Raw genomic sequence first — 14,555 nt, 5'->3', positions numbered from 1 at the left:
GTTGGCATATTTTCACAGAATGTGAAGTGCAGAGTCATGGTCTAGTTATTTCACAAAAGATGATTTAATGGTAGTTGTAAAAGGAGAGGAGGAGAAGAAGGGAGAGGATAAAATATGTGATATAAGTGATATATAAATTATGCATCTATTTAAAGATAGCTGAAGTTATGTCAAGATAATACTGAAATACCTAGCCCTTAATTTGATATGGAGTATAGTAATATACTCTTCTCACTGCTGTCACATATCCATATTTTAATATCTGTGCTAAGATTGTGTATGACTGCTCTCAGGAGAGGTACTTGATGATTCCATCTGCAGCAGATGCCATGTGAAAGGAAGAAATGCTACTGCTTATGTACTTCTATGCTTTTCTCAAGGAAGGGTACCACAAAGAGCTAAGTATTTTTTTCTTGCTACTTTATAAATACGTGCAATTTTTCTGCATATCTTTTCAGCTCATGGAAAAAACTGACAGAGAGTACTACACTCTGGATGACATGTTTGTTTCCAAAGCAGCCAAGAGAGCACGCAGTGGGGAAGAGGAGGAAGTACAAAGAAGAAAAGCAATCCGTGAGCACCAGCAACTCGCTGCATGCATGGAGAAGTGCCCCTACTGCTTTGACAGCAGTGAACTTTCTAAACATCTTATTATTGCAATTGGCACCAAGGTAAGAAAATAGCAATTTAACACAAATGTAGAAATAAAAAAGAAATTATGTTGGTGTTTAAAATTAGGAATGAAATTGCTGCTAAGGATTTATTGTTCTGCATCTTACTTTCCTTGCCCTTTCAATTGATTCCACAACTTCATCAAGCGTGAGGAGGAAAAAGATATAAATCTGTCACGAATTTTAAAGCTAATCTTTGATGTCACATTTGTAGAAGACAGGAGTAATAATGAAAGATCTCAGTGCAGAGATTAAACTGTAGGTGGATTTGTAGAAGACTAAATCACACTTTACTGGAGGAAATTTGAACTGGTGAAGAACTGGATATTGATATCAAAGAAAATTAGGTGGAGAATTCAATTTTTAAGCTTAAAATTCTTTGAAATAGACAGAAGTTTGGTTTGGAAACCTTTCTGCTTCTGTTCATGCTTTTAAAAGTTACATAAATATTTGGATTTATAACATCTGAAATACTTCAATATAACCTTTTTTGTATTTTTTTTCTCCACAATTTTCATTTATTATTGATGTTTTCATTTGATCTGAAACTCTTTATAGGCAAAGGAATTAGGTGCATAGATATTTTTAAGGTGCATTGCATTCCTCTTTTTTTAGTTATTTTTTATATATATATATATGTATGTATGTATGTAAATTAATACAGATGCATATCTATGAGTGTATATGTATATATAATCTGTGTTTATCTATCTAATAGATAGATAAATATACAGGGTATCCTAGTTTCGGCTGGGATAGTTAGTTTTCTACCCAATAGCTGATACACTGCTGTTTTTTTGGATTTAAGATGAGTATAATGTTAATAAAACACTGATGTGTTTAGTTGTTGCTAAGTAGTGCTCAGGGGCTCTTCTGCTTCTCATACAGTCCTGCCAGTGGGAATGCAGGAGGGGCACAAGAAGCTGAGCTGACCCTAACTGACCTAAGGGATATTCCACACCATATGACATTGTGCTCAGTGGATAAACTCTGGGGAAGGTTAGCCAGGGGCCAGTGCTTGGGCAGTGGCTGGGCAGCAGTTGGTGGGTGGTGAGCAATTGCATTGTGCATCACTTGGTTTGTACATTATTGTTATTATCATTGTTATTTAATTTCCTGTCCCCTTAAACTGTCTTTATCTGATCCCACAGATTCTACTTCTTTTCTGGATTCTCTCCCCCTGTCCCACTGGGAACAGGGAGTGAGTGAACAGTATGCAGTTTATATATATATATATACACACACACACACCCACACATACATACATACATACATACATACATACACATATTATTAAAAATGCATACAGCTATGTATCTATAAATACTGGAATGCACCAAACAGTGTGATTTCATAACAGCTATGATATCAGTTGGTTTATAAAGCTAATATTACTGCCTTCATGGTGGAACTGCTCTCTGGATCCTACTGGTTCGTTTGAGCTACTGGTGGATAATGGGCCCTTTCAAAAAGCACTAAAATTGCTAATACCTTGCTGTAATTAGTAGCTAATGGTTTCTGTTGATTTGAATTTAGCAAATGAATTTTTTAGCCTCAGCAGTGAGAAGGTTTTTAATGCTGAAAATCTAGGCATTTGAGTTTTTGTTTGCTTTTCCTAGGTGTACTTGTCTCTACCAAGCAGCCAGTCCCTTACTGAAGGTCACTGCCTGATAGCCCCTCTACAGCACCATACTGCAGCTACTCTTTTGGATGAAGACATCTGGGAAGAAATCCAGGTCTGCCGAGAAACTGCCTCCTATTCTAACACTTTTGTAAAATAATTTTGTTGCGAATAATAATATTCTTGTCATAGTTACGTGTTTTCATAATTTGCAGTCTGCCAGGTCTCTTCTGATTCCACTAAGGGGCAGAACATTCTCACATTGTGGATGAAAATTAGTGGTCAAATATTAACAGGAGAGAGAGGCAGGGTAAATACTGAAGCAAATTTTCAATTTATAAGCACTAGAAGAAGTTTCCTGGAATGCTACAGAACATGCATCCTTGGAGGTCTTTGAAACCGTGTTAGAGGAATGTCTATTGGAAATGAAGTAGGTACAGCTGATCCCTTAGAACAAATAGAATAACTGACTTAATAGTATTTTCTTGGGAGTGCCAAGGGAAAGAAAAGAATTGGCAGATCAGGGAGATTACTTAAAATGAAATACCAATATGTTGTTTACATATCTTCAGTTTTTTAATCTGCTTTTGAGTGGATATCAATTAAAAGAGAACTATCTTACTCTTAAAATCAATGAGATCCCTGTTTGAATCCAATATTCTACCTTTTTTGAAAAGAATTATTAAAATAAAGTGCCAAGCGTGGTGGGTTGTGCTTTCCAACTCCCTTATGAAGACATTTTGAAGATTTTGAGTTCTGTTTTCTTTGGAAATGGAAAATCAAGGGAGGGATGTAACAAGCTTCTACCTAAGAGATTGACTGTGTTTGTCAGTCCCCTGTCCTGCTGTCAGGATTATTACAAGGGGAAACCTCTTACTGAAATATTGGAGACTATATCAGGCTAGAGAATAGTTTTGTTGTGGCTGAGAATTAAAACCAGCATCATTTATAAGTTTGTAATAATTTAAATAACGTTGCTCTTGCCTCAGGTCTGGCAGATGGATTCTTTGACTTTTCAAATTTGCTCCCCACATCAAGTGTCGTGTCTGGTGTTGTTTCATATAATAAATTATGCTCCCTTCCAACCAGGGAGAAAATTAGTTCTCTTGCATATGACAGAAATTACTAAGAAAGATGGCAAAGAAGCAAATAAGTGCAAAAAATAGGATCAGGAGGAACAAAAGAGCATGTGGCAAAGTGATAAATATATTTATCCTAGATCTTTTGTTTACCCTAAGCTCTTAACCAAACAATTGTGAGTTTTAAAATTGTATGAGAAAGAAAATAGAATAAGGAAAAGATGCAGTCCCTGTCTTCAACACTAATCTTTTACTTGCTAGAATAGGCTAGTAGTTGCTAATTGCTAACTAGTTGCTAACTAGTAGGCTAACTAGTTGCTAAAACCACTATCCTTTGATCTTGTGAATGTATTTGTAGACAGCTTAGATATTTCTTTGCAGTGAAGTATTTTGGATAGTGATGGATACATGACTTTTTTTTTTCCTCCAACTTCTATATATTACAGAAGAAGGAGTCTGGAAAGCTTTAGCCAGAGTGTAAGCAGACAGTCAATGACTAAACTAACTTTCTGATGCCAGAGACATTACTGTTGAAGGGAAAAAAAATTACCACACTTTAAGTATTCACAAAATGTTGTATGAAGTATGTGTTTTAGCTAACTATTTTTGCTGGTATTTTTCTTTTTTTCTGGGATATATTGGAGTAAAGCAAAAAGAGTTCCTTTATACTGTATGCCTTCAAGGTCTTGAATTTAACATATTGTGTAATTTAGACACTGATGTGCTCACTTGCCAAAAAAATATGCACAGAATATTTTTTATATGAAAAGATATAAATCTTTACACGTTCTGTGTTGACTGAACTGTTGCATGTATTGATGTTGTGTGCATCTGAGCATAAGCCAAGCCTTCCTATTTCCCCTTAGGGATGGTTTTGTCCTTTCCAGTGCTAATTATTCTTGATGCTTTGGCCTGCTCAGAATTTGGAGGAAAAATCCAATGTATTTAAATCAAGAAAATGCAACTGGGGAAACTTAGCTAACATCTGCTGCTATTCTAGACTTTTTGGTGGATTTGTATTTCAGTTAATACTGCACGGTAGCAGTTGTAAGTAATAGTCTTTCTCAGCTTTTGGTATCTCACCACATTGCTTCAGTGTGTTTCAGAAGTAGAGGTCTGGTGGCTGGAGTGACAAGTAGAGTTGTTAATGCAGAGCAGCCTGTCACCCTGTGCTCTAGAGTCCCATATCAATCATGGAACACTAGGCAGTGTCTTCTGACTGTAATTCAGCAGTTGCTTTAGGGGAATGATGGCAGCATTCTCCTGTCACAGCATGGAACAGCTCATTAGTGAGGGAAAATTCAAGGCACTAGGGCCTGCTTTGAAGAGCTTAAATGCCTAGTTTAGATAGATATTTGGCCACGTTTATTAGACTTTCAGTTTGATTCATACTGAGCAAGATGGCAAAAGGATGGAGAGCTCAAGTTCTAGTCCTGTTGTATTGAAAACCTGGGGTAGTGATTTGTTTTCCTTCTATTTTACTTCAGTACTTGCTGATGTTGATGATGTGTTTGAGTCATCAGCTCTCCATTTACATTAAGATAAAGAATCTTAAACCTTGAGATGGGTTAGCCTTTTAATGGTGCTATTTGTACTTCTGAGCATTGTTAACTGGGAAAAAATATCAGTGCAAAATATGTGAGTCTTAGGGCTATGGTACCGTGGTCTATGAGGCTCCTACAGTTTCAGTGATTTCTTGGCTTACGCTGTGGAAATGATGTAGAAGCATGTGTAAGACAAAAACCTTCATTTTTAAAAAGCATTTTTCAAGATCTTGAGAAACTTTTAGAAACATTCACCCTATCAGAAAGTCAGATCTTTTGTGCACTTGAAAATTAGTTTGAATGACTCTCAGAAATAATCCTTTGTTCTTGATAATTTGTTCAGCATCTGGACATTGTAAGCTATAGAATGATGCTCTTGCATATCTTGGATGCAAATGCCAAGAGTCAAGATGTTATTCAAGTGATGTCAAGAGTCAGGGAACAGCCAGAGCCAGCTGTTCTGCAGGAAGGCAAGTCAGGGATTCAAGGTGGTGGGCAAGGCAGGTAGGTGAAGTCATCTCACTGACAAGGCACGCTCCCATGGTACCAGGCCTGGGGTGCTCCCGTGGTAGTAGGCAAGGTCATCCCTAGCTCAGTGATGGCCAGGCAGGTTTACAGTGATGACTCTGGTCTGAGATGAAGTCAGGGCCAAGAGCTGCTCGGTACCTGGCTGGACACAGACGTCCCTGAAACAGCTCCGACAAACACCAAAAGAGACAGCCTGGAGTTAATTGCAGCTCCTGAGTGACAGGGAGCCAGGTCCACACTTCTCACCACTCTTTAATACCCCATCTCTTTCTGCTGGATCTGATCCAGTTCACAACTGCAGCACATCAGAGCTTCCCACCTGTGTGGGCAGCCAGAGCCCTGGCAGGTAGGAGAGGCTGCAGGGCCTCTTGGGTGTGTGCAGGACTCAGACACTGGAGCTGTCAGAATTAACTGGAATACACCTCGAATTAGGTGCAGCACCTCATTCTTCTGACAGGGAACTCGTAAATGTAGTTTGAGGCCACCTGTATTGAGTATTACATTTGGTTTGCTTCCATACAGTGAAGATAGTGGCTTTATTTTTTGAGGCACTTATTAATATTTTACGTGAAGATCAAGCATGCCTAGTGGAAATACTAAATACTTTCCTTTTTGTTGTTGTTGTTTTTTTGTTGTTAAACTGTATAATTGGAAGGAGTAATAAAAGGGTAATTGTAACTTTACTGTAGAGTCGGTAAAAGCCAGGTCATTACCTTCTTAGAAATTGCAAGCTTGGGACCTACTGTTAAAGCCATGTTGTTTTATGGAGCACTACAGTTAAGAAGTTCAAAAAAGTTTCGATTGCAGCTGTAAAAATATGTGGTATTTATTAAAACTAAGTTTATAGTGTTAATTATATTGTGTATTTCAAAATAATTTCCTAGGCGTCCTATGTTTTTATCATAAGAAATATAGTTAATATTAAATTAGTAAATAATATAGAATTTTCCTAGTATGATTGCTACAGTTTTCCATTTTATTGTTAGTTTATTACAAATATACTATGCTAGTGAAATAATGCATTATAACTGAAAGTTCTGCAAAGTTAGTTTAAATAACACATTTTTTTTTCTTTAAACAGATGTTCCGAAATGCATTGGTGAAAATGTTTGAAGCTAAAGACTTGGACTGTGTATTCCTAGAAACAAACATGAGTATGAAGAAGCGGTATCATATGGTTTATGAATGCATTCCTCTTCCAAAAGAAGTAGGAGATATGGCTCCAATCTACTTTAAGGTACATGAAAATGTTTCGTCTGAAGTAATTTGAATGTATATATTCCTCTATTTCTGGAAAACATTTTTGATATTCAAGTGCTGTTTTTGAAAATATGTATTCTTTGATCCTTCTTCTGGATCCATTCTTTGCTAATATTCCTTGATCTTAAAATAAGAGGTGTGAAATAATTCAGTTTTCCAAGCAGTCAGTGGAAGAGCTGTTTTTCACTGAGCATTTGTCCCAAGTCTGACTGCACTGAAAAGACTAGAAGAAGATGAGAGAATTGTAGTCTCTTGAAGTGCTTTCAGGATTGTAGTACTTCTTGCTTGAGTCCTGTAGTATAAACTTAAAACACAATACTAGTGCCTTGGCAGGCATTAAATGAGAAAATAGTGTTACCTGTTTTAAGAAATACAAATACAGATATTGTTTCATCCCCATTTTACTTCAGTAAGCCCAAATTCTACATGTGTCTTAGGCCTCTGATGAACATTATACAGCATGATAGATATTACTTCTATAGCTTTTCTGCTCTTTCCCCTGACCTTTTCAGTGAAGGTTCATTGAGGCTTTTGCCTGGGACTGAGTCCTTACAGCTTTCAGCAACTGACTCATTATTTGCCTTTTATAAGTAAATTGTTTTATTTGATTTTTGAAATACTATTTATGCTTTCTGGAAATAATGTGATTAGGTTTTGATGAAGTGGGGCAGCAGTATGGTGAACAACAATACAGTAACTTTTACCGCATTTGAAACCCTCCACCTGTTAGATCTGACTGCTATACTTCAGGTGCTGGTAAAACTTGTGTTTTCTTTGAATACACAAGGAAAGAGAAAGAAAAAGATTTAATGCAATGTCATTTATTTTGGAAGTATCTACCATTAAAATGCACAGCAAATAAAATCTAAAAGGTACCTACCCTACACTGTACTCAATTCCTTACTATGGGCAATACAGAGTCAGCTTTGGGTTTTTAAGGACAATCATCCTTCTAAGCTGGATTCTTCTCTTAGTGGTTTAAAAGAGAAAGAAGGCTGATTTAGTGTAGTAAATAAGAGGTTTTGTATGGGGTAAATAAGAGAATGTGGCCTTTTATTTGAAACTTGTGTCAAGCATAACTTAAAATAAAAAAGAAACAGTGGAACTGAATTGGGTGGGTCTGAAGATACTCTACCATGTCTTTATAAAGTAGCTTGTGGAAATGAGAAAGGTTACCAAAAATAAAGTTACTTTGTTGAGAAGTAATTCTTACTTGCACTACTGCAATGTACTTCACTACAGTTAGTTCTTAATTTGCTGTATGATGGACTTTTTTCACCATTAGATAAAATAATTTTACAGAAAGCTATAATGGAGTCTGATGAAGAGTGGTCCATGAACAAGAAGTTAATTGATCTTTCTTCAAAAGATATTCGGAAATCTGTAAGTAATGAAGTGGTTTGTATCCTGAATTTATCATCAAATTCTTCTAACATTTTTCCATTATTATCTGTTTCAAAGAGAGAAGAAAGGGAACACAATTAGATTAGTGCATCAGATGATGGCATAGGTATGAGGAGAATTACCAGTCTGCACTCTTAACTGACATTAGGGAAAAGATTCCCATTCATTTCAACAACTGGTGGACTAAGCTGCCAGCATTAGTTGAGAACAAAGCTGACACTTTGAGGACATGTACTGGCATAATTTTCTTGATTAACTTTGAGAATTAAGGTAGATCAAAGATTTGCAAATTACTTTCCTGGAACAAATATGATGTGTCTTTTTCATTAACCTAGAACAGCCGTTTGTGTTGCTAAGTTTATGAAGTGAAAATATAAATAGCATTATGACTCTTTTTTTTGTAAAACAAGGGAACAGTACCTTCTCTGTCTCCTGGATACTGAGATGAAACATCTTTATATAAGCAAATCTTAAAGGAGTAATGGTGGATCTGTTAGTTTCGAAGATTGTTCCATTTTAATATTGAGGTGGAGGATGTGTGTTATGTAACCATACATTTTTGTGACTATTATGTATTTATTGAAGGTAGGCCAGTTTTCAGATTAAGTCAGGACAGTTCTTTACGTTAATATAATGTATCTGAACATAAATTCTTACACAGTTATGTGATTTTAACATTGTTGTGGGGTAAGAAATGTTTGTAGACTTCATGAAGATGGGAGAGTGTGGCTTAGAGACTGCACTGAGGTTTGGAATTTGCAGAGTTGTATTGGGAGATGATGGTACCTGGCTGGAAGGTCAGACATGACTTGGTTGGTGGATTGTGTGCAGAAATCGTGAGAAATATGACAAAGCTGACCTTTTCTTTAAGATGTCACCTGCCAATCCATTTTTCTTTATTTAATGCTTTTTTAAAAAGTCCATTTAAAGTGTTAAATGTTTCTTGCTATGCTACATTGCTCCTCTGTATTTAATCTTGATTATTTTTAGAGTCAGTATTTCAAGCGATACATGGAACACACCTCCTGAAAGTTTTATGGTTATTTTGACTGTAGTGAAGGAAATGCTTATGAATTGGAGGCTTTGCCAATCTTACCAGTACAGGAACATCCTCAACAATTAAAGGAGTGAAAAATAACTTGTTGCAGTGAAACAGCAGAAATTTCTTGCAGTACTGGAGCAACAAATGGATCCACTTCTGTTACACTGAAGGCAGATATCCAGCATCTCCCCTGCAGGCTAACAGAATTACTAAGTTGTCTGATTTGGCAAGTTAAGGATAATATCTGTCCATTCACATAGAGGGGGTTTTGGGTAATCTGTAGTCCAAAAAGTTGTTTCCCCTTCCACCTAAGTGTCAGTTTTTTCACTGGGTAAATATTTCCTATTACCAGTCAACATCTTATCTTTAATAAATGCAGCTTGCTAGTGGTTGTCTAAAAATTTCTTTTAAAGTTACATCATTCAGAGATGTGGAGTCAGGGAGGCATTTGCCCACTGTGCACACTGCTGCCTAGGGTCTCCATCTCTTACCTGCTATTCCAGCTGTGGCCTCTGGAAGTTCTGCCATCCTAGTCAGCTTTTCTTCAGTGTCTTTTTGCCCAGTTGCTGTATGTTGTTATTTTCCCTTACCTGCTTTACTATTGCGTTACTATTTCTCTGTTGCAATTTTGTCCTACATGTAGTTGGTTTGAGAGGTAGTTTAAAATAAAATACAAAACAAAATACGATACTATCAGCTGCAAAACCATGTTCAAATTCATTCTCCTGTCGGGGGGTTGACTAAATGCCAACAATATTTGTTAAACATCTGAAAATGTGGTTTTTGCATGTGTAGGTTCCTAAAGGGTTGCCGTACTTTTCTGTGGACTTCGGCCTTCAGGGAGGATTTGCTCATGTGATTGAAGATCAACACAATTTCCCTCATTACTTTGGAAAGGTATTGTTACGTAAAAGATTGATTTACCAATTGTACTCTGTTTTGGAAAATGTAAGTCATTAAACCAAGATGCTACCAGAACAGTTACTTTGATGTACCCTATCTCAGTTTATTATCTGTCTTTTCTTGATGACTCATTGCAACTTGGCTTGTTGAACGAAGGAGTAGTTGATTTTTTTACTAGCTGATACTGAGATTGTGGTTTGAAATTTGTGTTTCTTTTCATTTGATCTGAACTGCTGATATTTGACGTTGTAGGTATATAATCTTATAGATGGAAGATGCTTGCATCTGCTAAAGGATTTTCATGGCCATAGTGCTGATACATAGGTGCACTGACACCTGCTTGTATAAATTAGTGTGCATACACATACAAACTCACAGACAGCTCCTGCTAAAATCCTCGTGCGGTTAAATTGCTACTCATGGTATGTATAGTGTAAAATGTATATACAGGGAGAGCTGTAATAAATTCTTCCTTTCTTTATTATGCCACAGAAAACATTTTTCCAAAAGAGTCAGTGTTGCAAAAGCATGAAGAGTGATAGGGGAGAAATATAACACGAAACAGCAAAGTGGGCAACTTTCTTTCTCTGAACTTGCCTTAATCACAAATGCACTAATGCATTAACAGGCTTGCAATGTTAGGATATTTAAGCAGTACATCAGTGTGCTGTGCTTACAAGAATTTTGCTGAGGCAGCCATATAACAACTGCAGTTCTGTGTTTAAATTGGTATATTTTTCAGAATTTAAAGTTTTAATTAGCACTTTAAAAAAATAATTTGAAATCTCATAATTTTTTAAAATACATATTTCTTTATTCTGTGATAAGATAATGTTAAGTAATATGATAATTTCGCATTTATAATTATCTATCTTACTTTTACTTGCAAAGGAAATTATTGGTGGCATGCTGGACTTGGAACCACGACTCTGGAGAAAAGGAATCAGACAGAACTTTGAGGAGCAGCGGAAAAAGGTGTTGCAGTTTGCACAGTGGTGGAAACCATATGACTTCACCAAAAAGAAAGAATGAGAACAACCTGGAGTCAAGGACTATATGAGCCATGAATTACACTAAAGGATACTACAGATGTTAAGAATAACACCAATGTGTTACGTGTGGCTAATATATTTTAAAATATAGGATATTGTTTAATTGCTGATGATCTGTTTCTGTTTCGGACACTGGATCACATGTACCTGTAAGCCTCGAAAACCAGATTTGTACAGTGAGTTTAGTTTTTCCTTTTTCAGCTGAGCAGCCCAAAGGGTAATATCCTCATGGGCCATTTGAGTTCTTAAAAATGTAACTTTTACTTTTGGAGTTTTTATAATCTTTGAGACAACTGATATTTTTCTATATTGTATTAAGCCAGTGCATAATTATCATGGTGAACTTTTCTCAAAAACGGTGTACATTTTAAGAACAATTTTATTAATACAAATACATTACTGCAGAAGGAATTTGTACAGAAAATAGTCTTCTGATTTTGTGTTGTTGTGGTCTTTAAATTGATGTCATTGCAGTAACACCAACATTCACGATGGATGTGATTGATAAACCTGCTGTTGCCCCCTCCACAAGAATGAATGCAATTTTTTTTGTATTTTCTTTCAATATGAGGTCATGTTTTTCAAGCACAAAGGATAATGAGACAGTCCATAAGCTGCTGGCAAATGACAGCTTTAATAGTAAAGGTTACTTTTGGTAACAGTAAAAGAAGAATCTCAAGGAAGAACGCTCTTTGATGGCCAGCAAAAAAGAAAATCATCACAGGGATCTCCCCAGGTGACTCTCCTCCCCTGGGTGTCCCCTCTAGTGTCACAGGTGGTTTGTCATAATACTTTGCCCTAACAGTTTTCATCAAGAGCAGCTCAAAATCCCTGCTTGTTTTTCCTGCTTGTGATGCCATTAGAGCTCTTTGAAGTGTGCTCTGACCAGAGGCAAGAGTTGCATGTTAATTGTTTGTTAAGCATGGATGTCACTAGGAAATGCCCGTGTGCTATTTCAAGGACCACTTTCCACAATTTTATCTGCTAGATTTTGTTTTTTCTTTTGTCTAAAAGATATGGAATGAAGGTGGGGTAGTGTGACATGGGGAAGGATCATTCTTGCATCAGTGTCCACCACTTCCTGTGGAAACCCTGACATAGCAGGCTTGGAGTTTGCAGGTAGGGAGCTGGGAGAACAAGGAGAACAGGATACAAGGACAGAAGGACATGGGTAGAAACATTGCAGCAGTGCAAGGGAAAGGGTGCAGACTCGTGAACAGAAGGCTGCAGCGCTCCAGGGAAAGGCTGGAAGCGGTGGAAGGTGGAAAGCCCTTGGCATAGGAGAGGTTAAAGCTTTGTGTCTGTCTCAATGTGCTTCCTGTTCTTTTCCTGCTAAACTATTGCTGTGTGCAGCTTCTTTTAATTATTGTGAACTGCTCAGATGAAGAAATGGTTCACTGAATATTACAGGGTTGAATGAGTGTTTATTTCTAGCCCCTTGGTCGTCTTTTGCAGCTTTGCTGAAGATCTGGTGCTTTCCCTGTTCCTCCCCCACTGCCACATTTTGGCAAATAAGTCTGGTAGAGACATAAATCTGCTGTGTTTTGAGTTACTTCCTGTAGGACTTTTGTCAACTGGTACCACTGCAAGAGAAATAACTTAAAAGTAAGCTTTGATGATGATTGTAGTGATCTAATGTCTGATTTACACTGTGTTCACCAGCAAGCTATGGATAAAAGGGACAGTAAGTTTTGATTTTCCCTTAGGCTACTGGAAAGATTGCTTAGCAAACAGGATGTGAAATAGTAGCTGCTAGTAGTAGCTTTGAATGTGGTAATGCTGAACAAAATTTAGCTAAAGTGCAGTCTTAGGTCGTGTAAAGCATGACTAAAAATTGTTTTCTTTGAAAGCATATGTAGCCTCCAGTCTCATCTGCCCCCTGGGATGATGGCTGGAAGCAGCAGAGGTGACTGTATTTTAAGGCCATGGAAAAGTCTTTATCCGATGCTCTGCTGGAAATGCAATTCTTCTGACATCACTTCTCTCAGAATTTGTTTTCCTCAAGGGAAGTGCTATGTTTCACAAAGAATATCCAACTTGTATGTGGAAAAGTCCTCTGACTCATGGTCTGTTCATATTTTATTATTCTGGTTTCAGCAAAACTACAAAACTACTGGTATTGTTTGGAAAGGACTCAGAAATATGGGATAAGAGTAACTCAAGCTAGTGATACCAGAAAATCTTTCTTATCCTATTAGAAGTTTTCAGATTGGAAGACTGTGTTTACCACATACGCTGAGAATAGTATTTGGTAACTGGTCACAGACCAGACATGCATATTGTCAGGTTAAGCTGCTCCTCCTCATAAATATCTCTAAATATTCATGAGGCCGTGACAATCAATGCAGCTTGTTAGGGCACTTGTGGAAGGCATGGTATGCTTAGACTTCAGTCCTTCCTCTTACAAATACTAAAATACTTTTAAATAGACCTCTTTCATCTGGAAGAATACTCAATAACTAAGTTCTTTGGCACTAGGAGGTAGAAAATATAAATTCAGGTGTCTTTAGGGAAAACAGGGATTGGAAGCTTGATTTCTTCCATTGTTGTGAATGTGCTTCTATGTACTCTTGTGTTACCAGGGAGGAGAAGTATCTTACATCAAGTGAATCTACATTTGTGATTTAGCAGATATTAGATTATATCCATGTCTTGCCCGGTGTTACAAGAAGATTGTGTAATATGTGCTGCTACTCTTCTGAAAGGAAAACAACGTATTAAAATCAATAGTAATTCTCATGGCAGTTCAGCAGTCTCTTGAAATCTCATGGAAGAAGGGAAATTTTGATGGTACCCTTGAGAGTTCTTTCTTTGGTTGATATTTCTTCAGCATTTCCTGTTTTCTGCATTTGTCATTTTATCATTAAAGTATGTTTTTCTAAATCTGACTGGATTAAAGGTGAAAAGTCACGGAAACACAGGCTGCTCTACTCTTGCTTTAAGTGTAGTTGTTTCATAAACAAGATCTTTAATATCCTAAGTAAACTAGGACTAGACACTAGAGTACAAAACATCTTTACCTTACAAGCATCTTTACCCTCCCTGGCTTCTGGGTGTAAAGCACTATACACAGAGGCACACAGAGGCAGATTGGTTACATTACAGAAAGCAGAGTCTGAGCTCTTGATGTGTGGGGAGTTGTAAAAAGTTCATTTCTCAGTGCTCAAGCTGCATGTGCCTTTGTACATGTGGTCTGAGGCCAGCTGGCAGCCTGAAATTGCTCTGATGAGCCGACTTTTAAGTTCTCTATTAGAGTTGAAAATGCATCCATTCAGTATTTTTAAATTTTTAGCTTTTGTAAAGGAAGTACCCTTGTGCATACATGCAGTAAAAACAAATTTATCAAAAAGCTACAAGCACAATTAACATTTTAGAATAAAGTTGATGGTATTTTTTATGGACTGCTCTCTTTGAGGTAATATTTTTATTCAAGATTTTCTGGTTTGTAATT

The 14,555-nt window shown here is 36.9% G+C and overlaps 1 protein-coding gene across 1 annotated transcript in view; it reads left to right on the top strand.

The window, feature by feature from the left end:
• The window catches only part of CWF19L2 (CWF19 like cell cycle control factor 2), a 63,382-nt gene extending 49,379 nt beyond the window's left edge, over positions 1 to 14,003 (top strand). The window contains exons 13-18 of the mRNA XM_040056702.2: positions 459 to 671; positions 2,291 to 2,407; positions 6,525 to 6,680; positions 8,006 to 8,086; positions 9,945 to 10,046; positions 10,944 to 14,003. Coding sequence (XP_039912636.1) covers positions 459 to 671; positions 2,291 to 2,407; positions 6,525 to 6,680; positions 8,006 to 8,086; positions 9,945 to 10,046; positions 10,944 to 11,084 — 810 coding nt within the window. The 3' untranslated portion in view covers positions 11,085 to 14,003. The remainder of the gene's footprint in view (positions 1 to 458; positions 672 to 2,290; positions 2,408 to 6,524; positions 6,681 to 8,005; positions 8,087 to 9,944; positions 10,047 to 10,943) is intronic.
• Positions 14,004 to 14,555: the final 552 nt, after the last annotated feature.

This window comes from Hirundo rustica, chromosome 2 (assembly GCF_015227805.2).
Source record: "Hirundo rustica isolate bHirRus1 chromosome 2, bHirRus1.pri.v3, whole genome shotgun sequence".
Taxonomy (NCBI): Eukaryota; Metazoa; Chordata; class Aves; order Passeriformes; family Hirundinidae; genus Hirundo; species Hirundo rustica.
The sequence above is the reverse complement of the archived record's forward strand: the minus strand, read 5'-3'. Positions and strand labels throughout refer to the sequence as shown.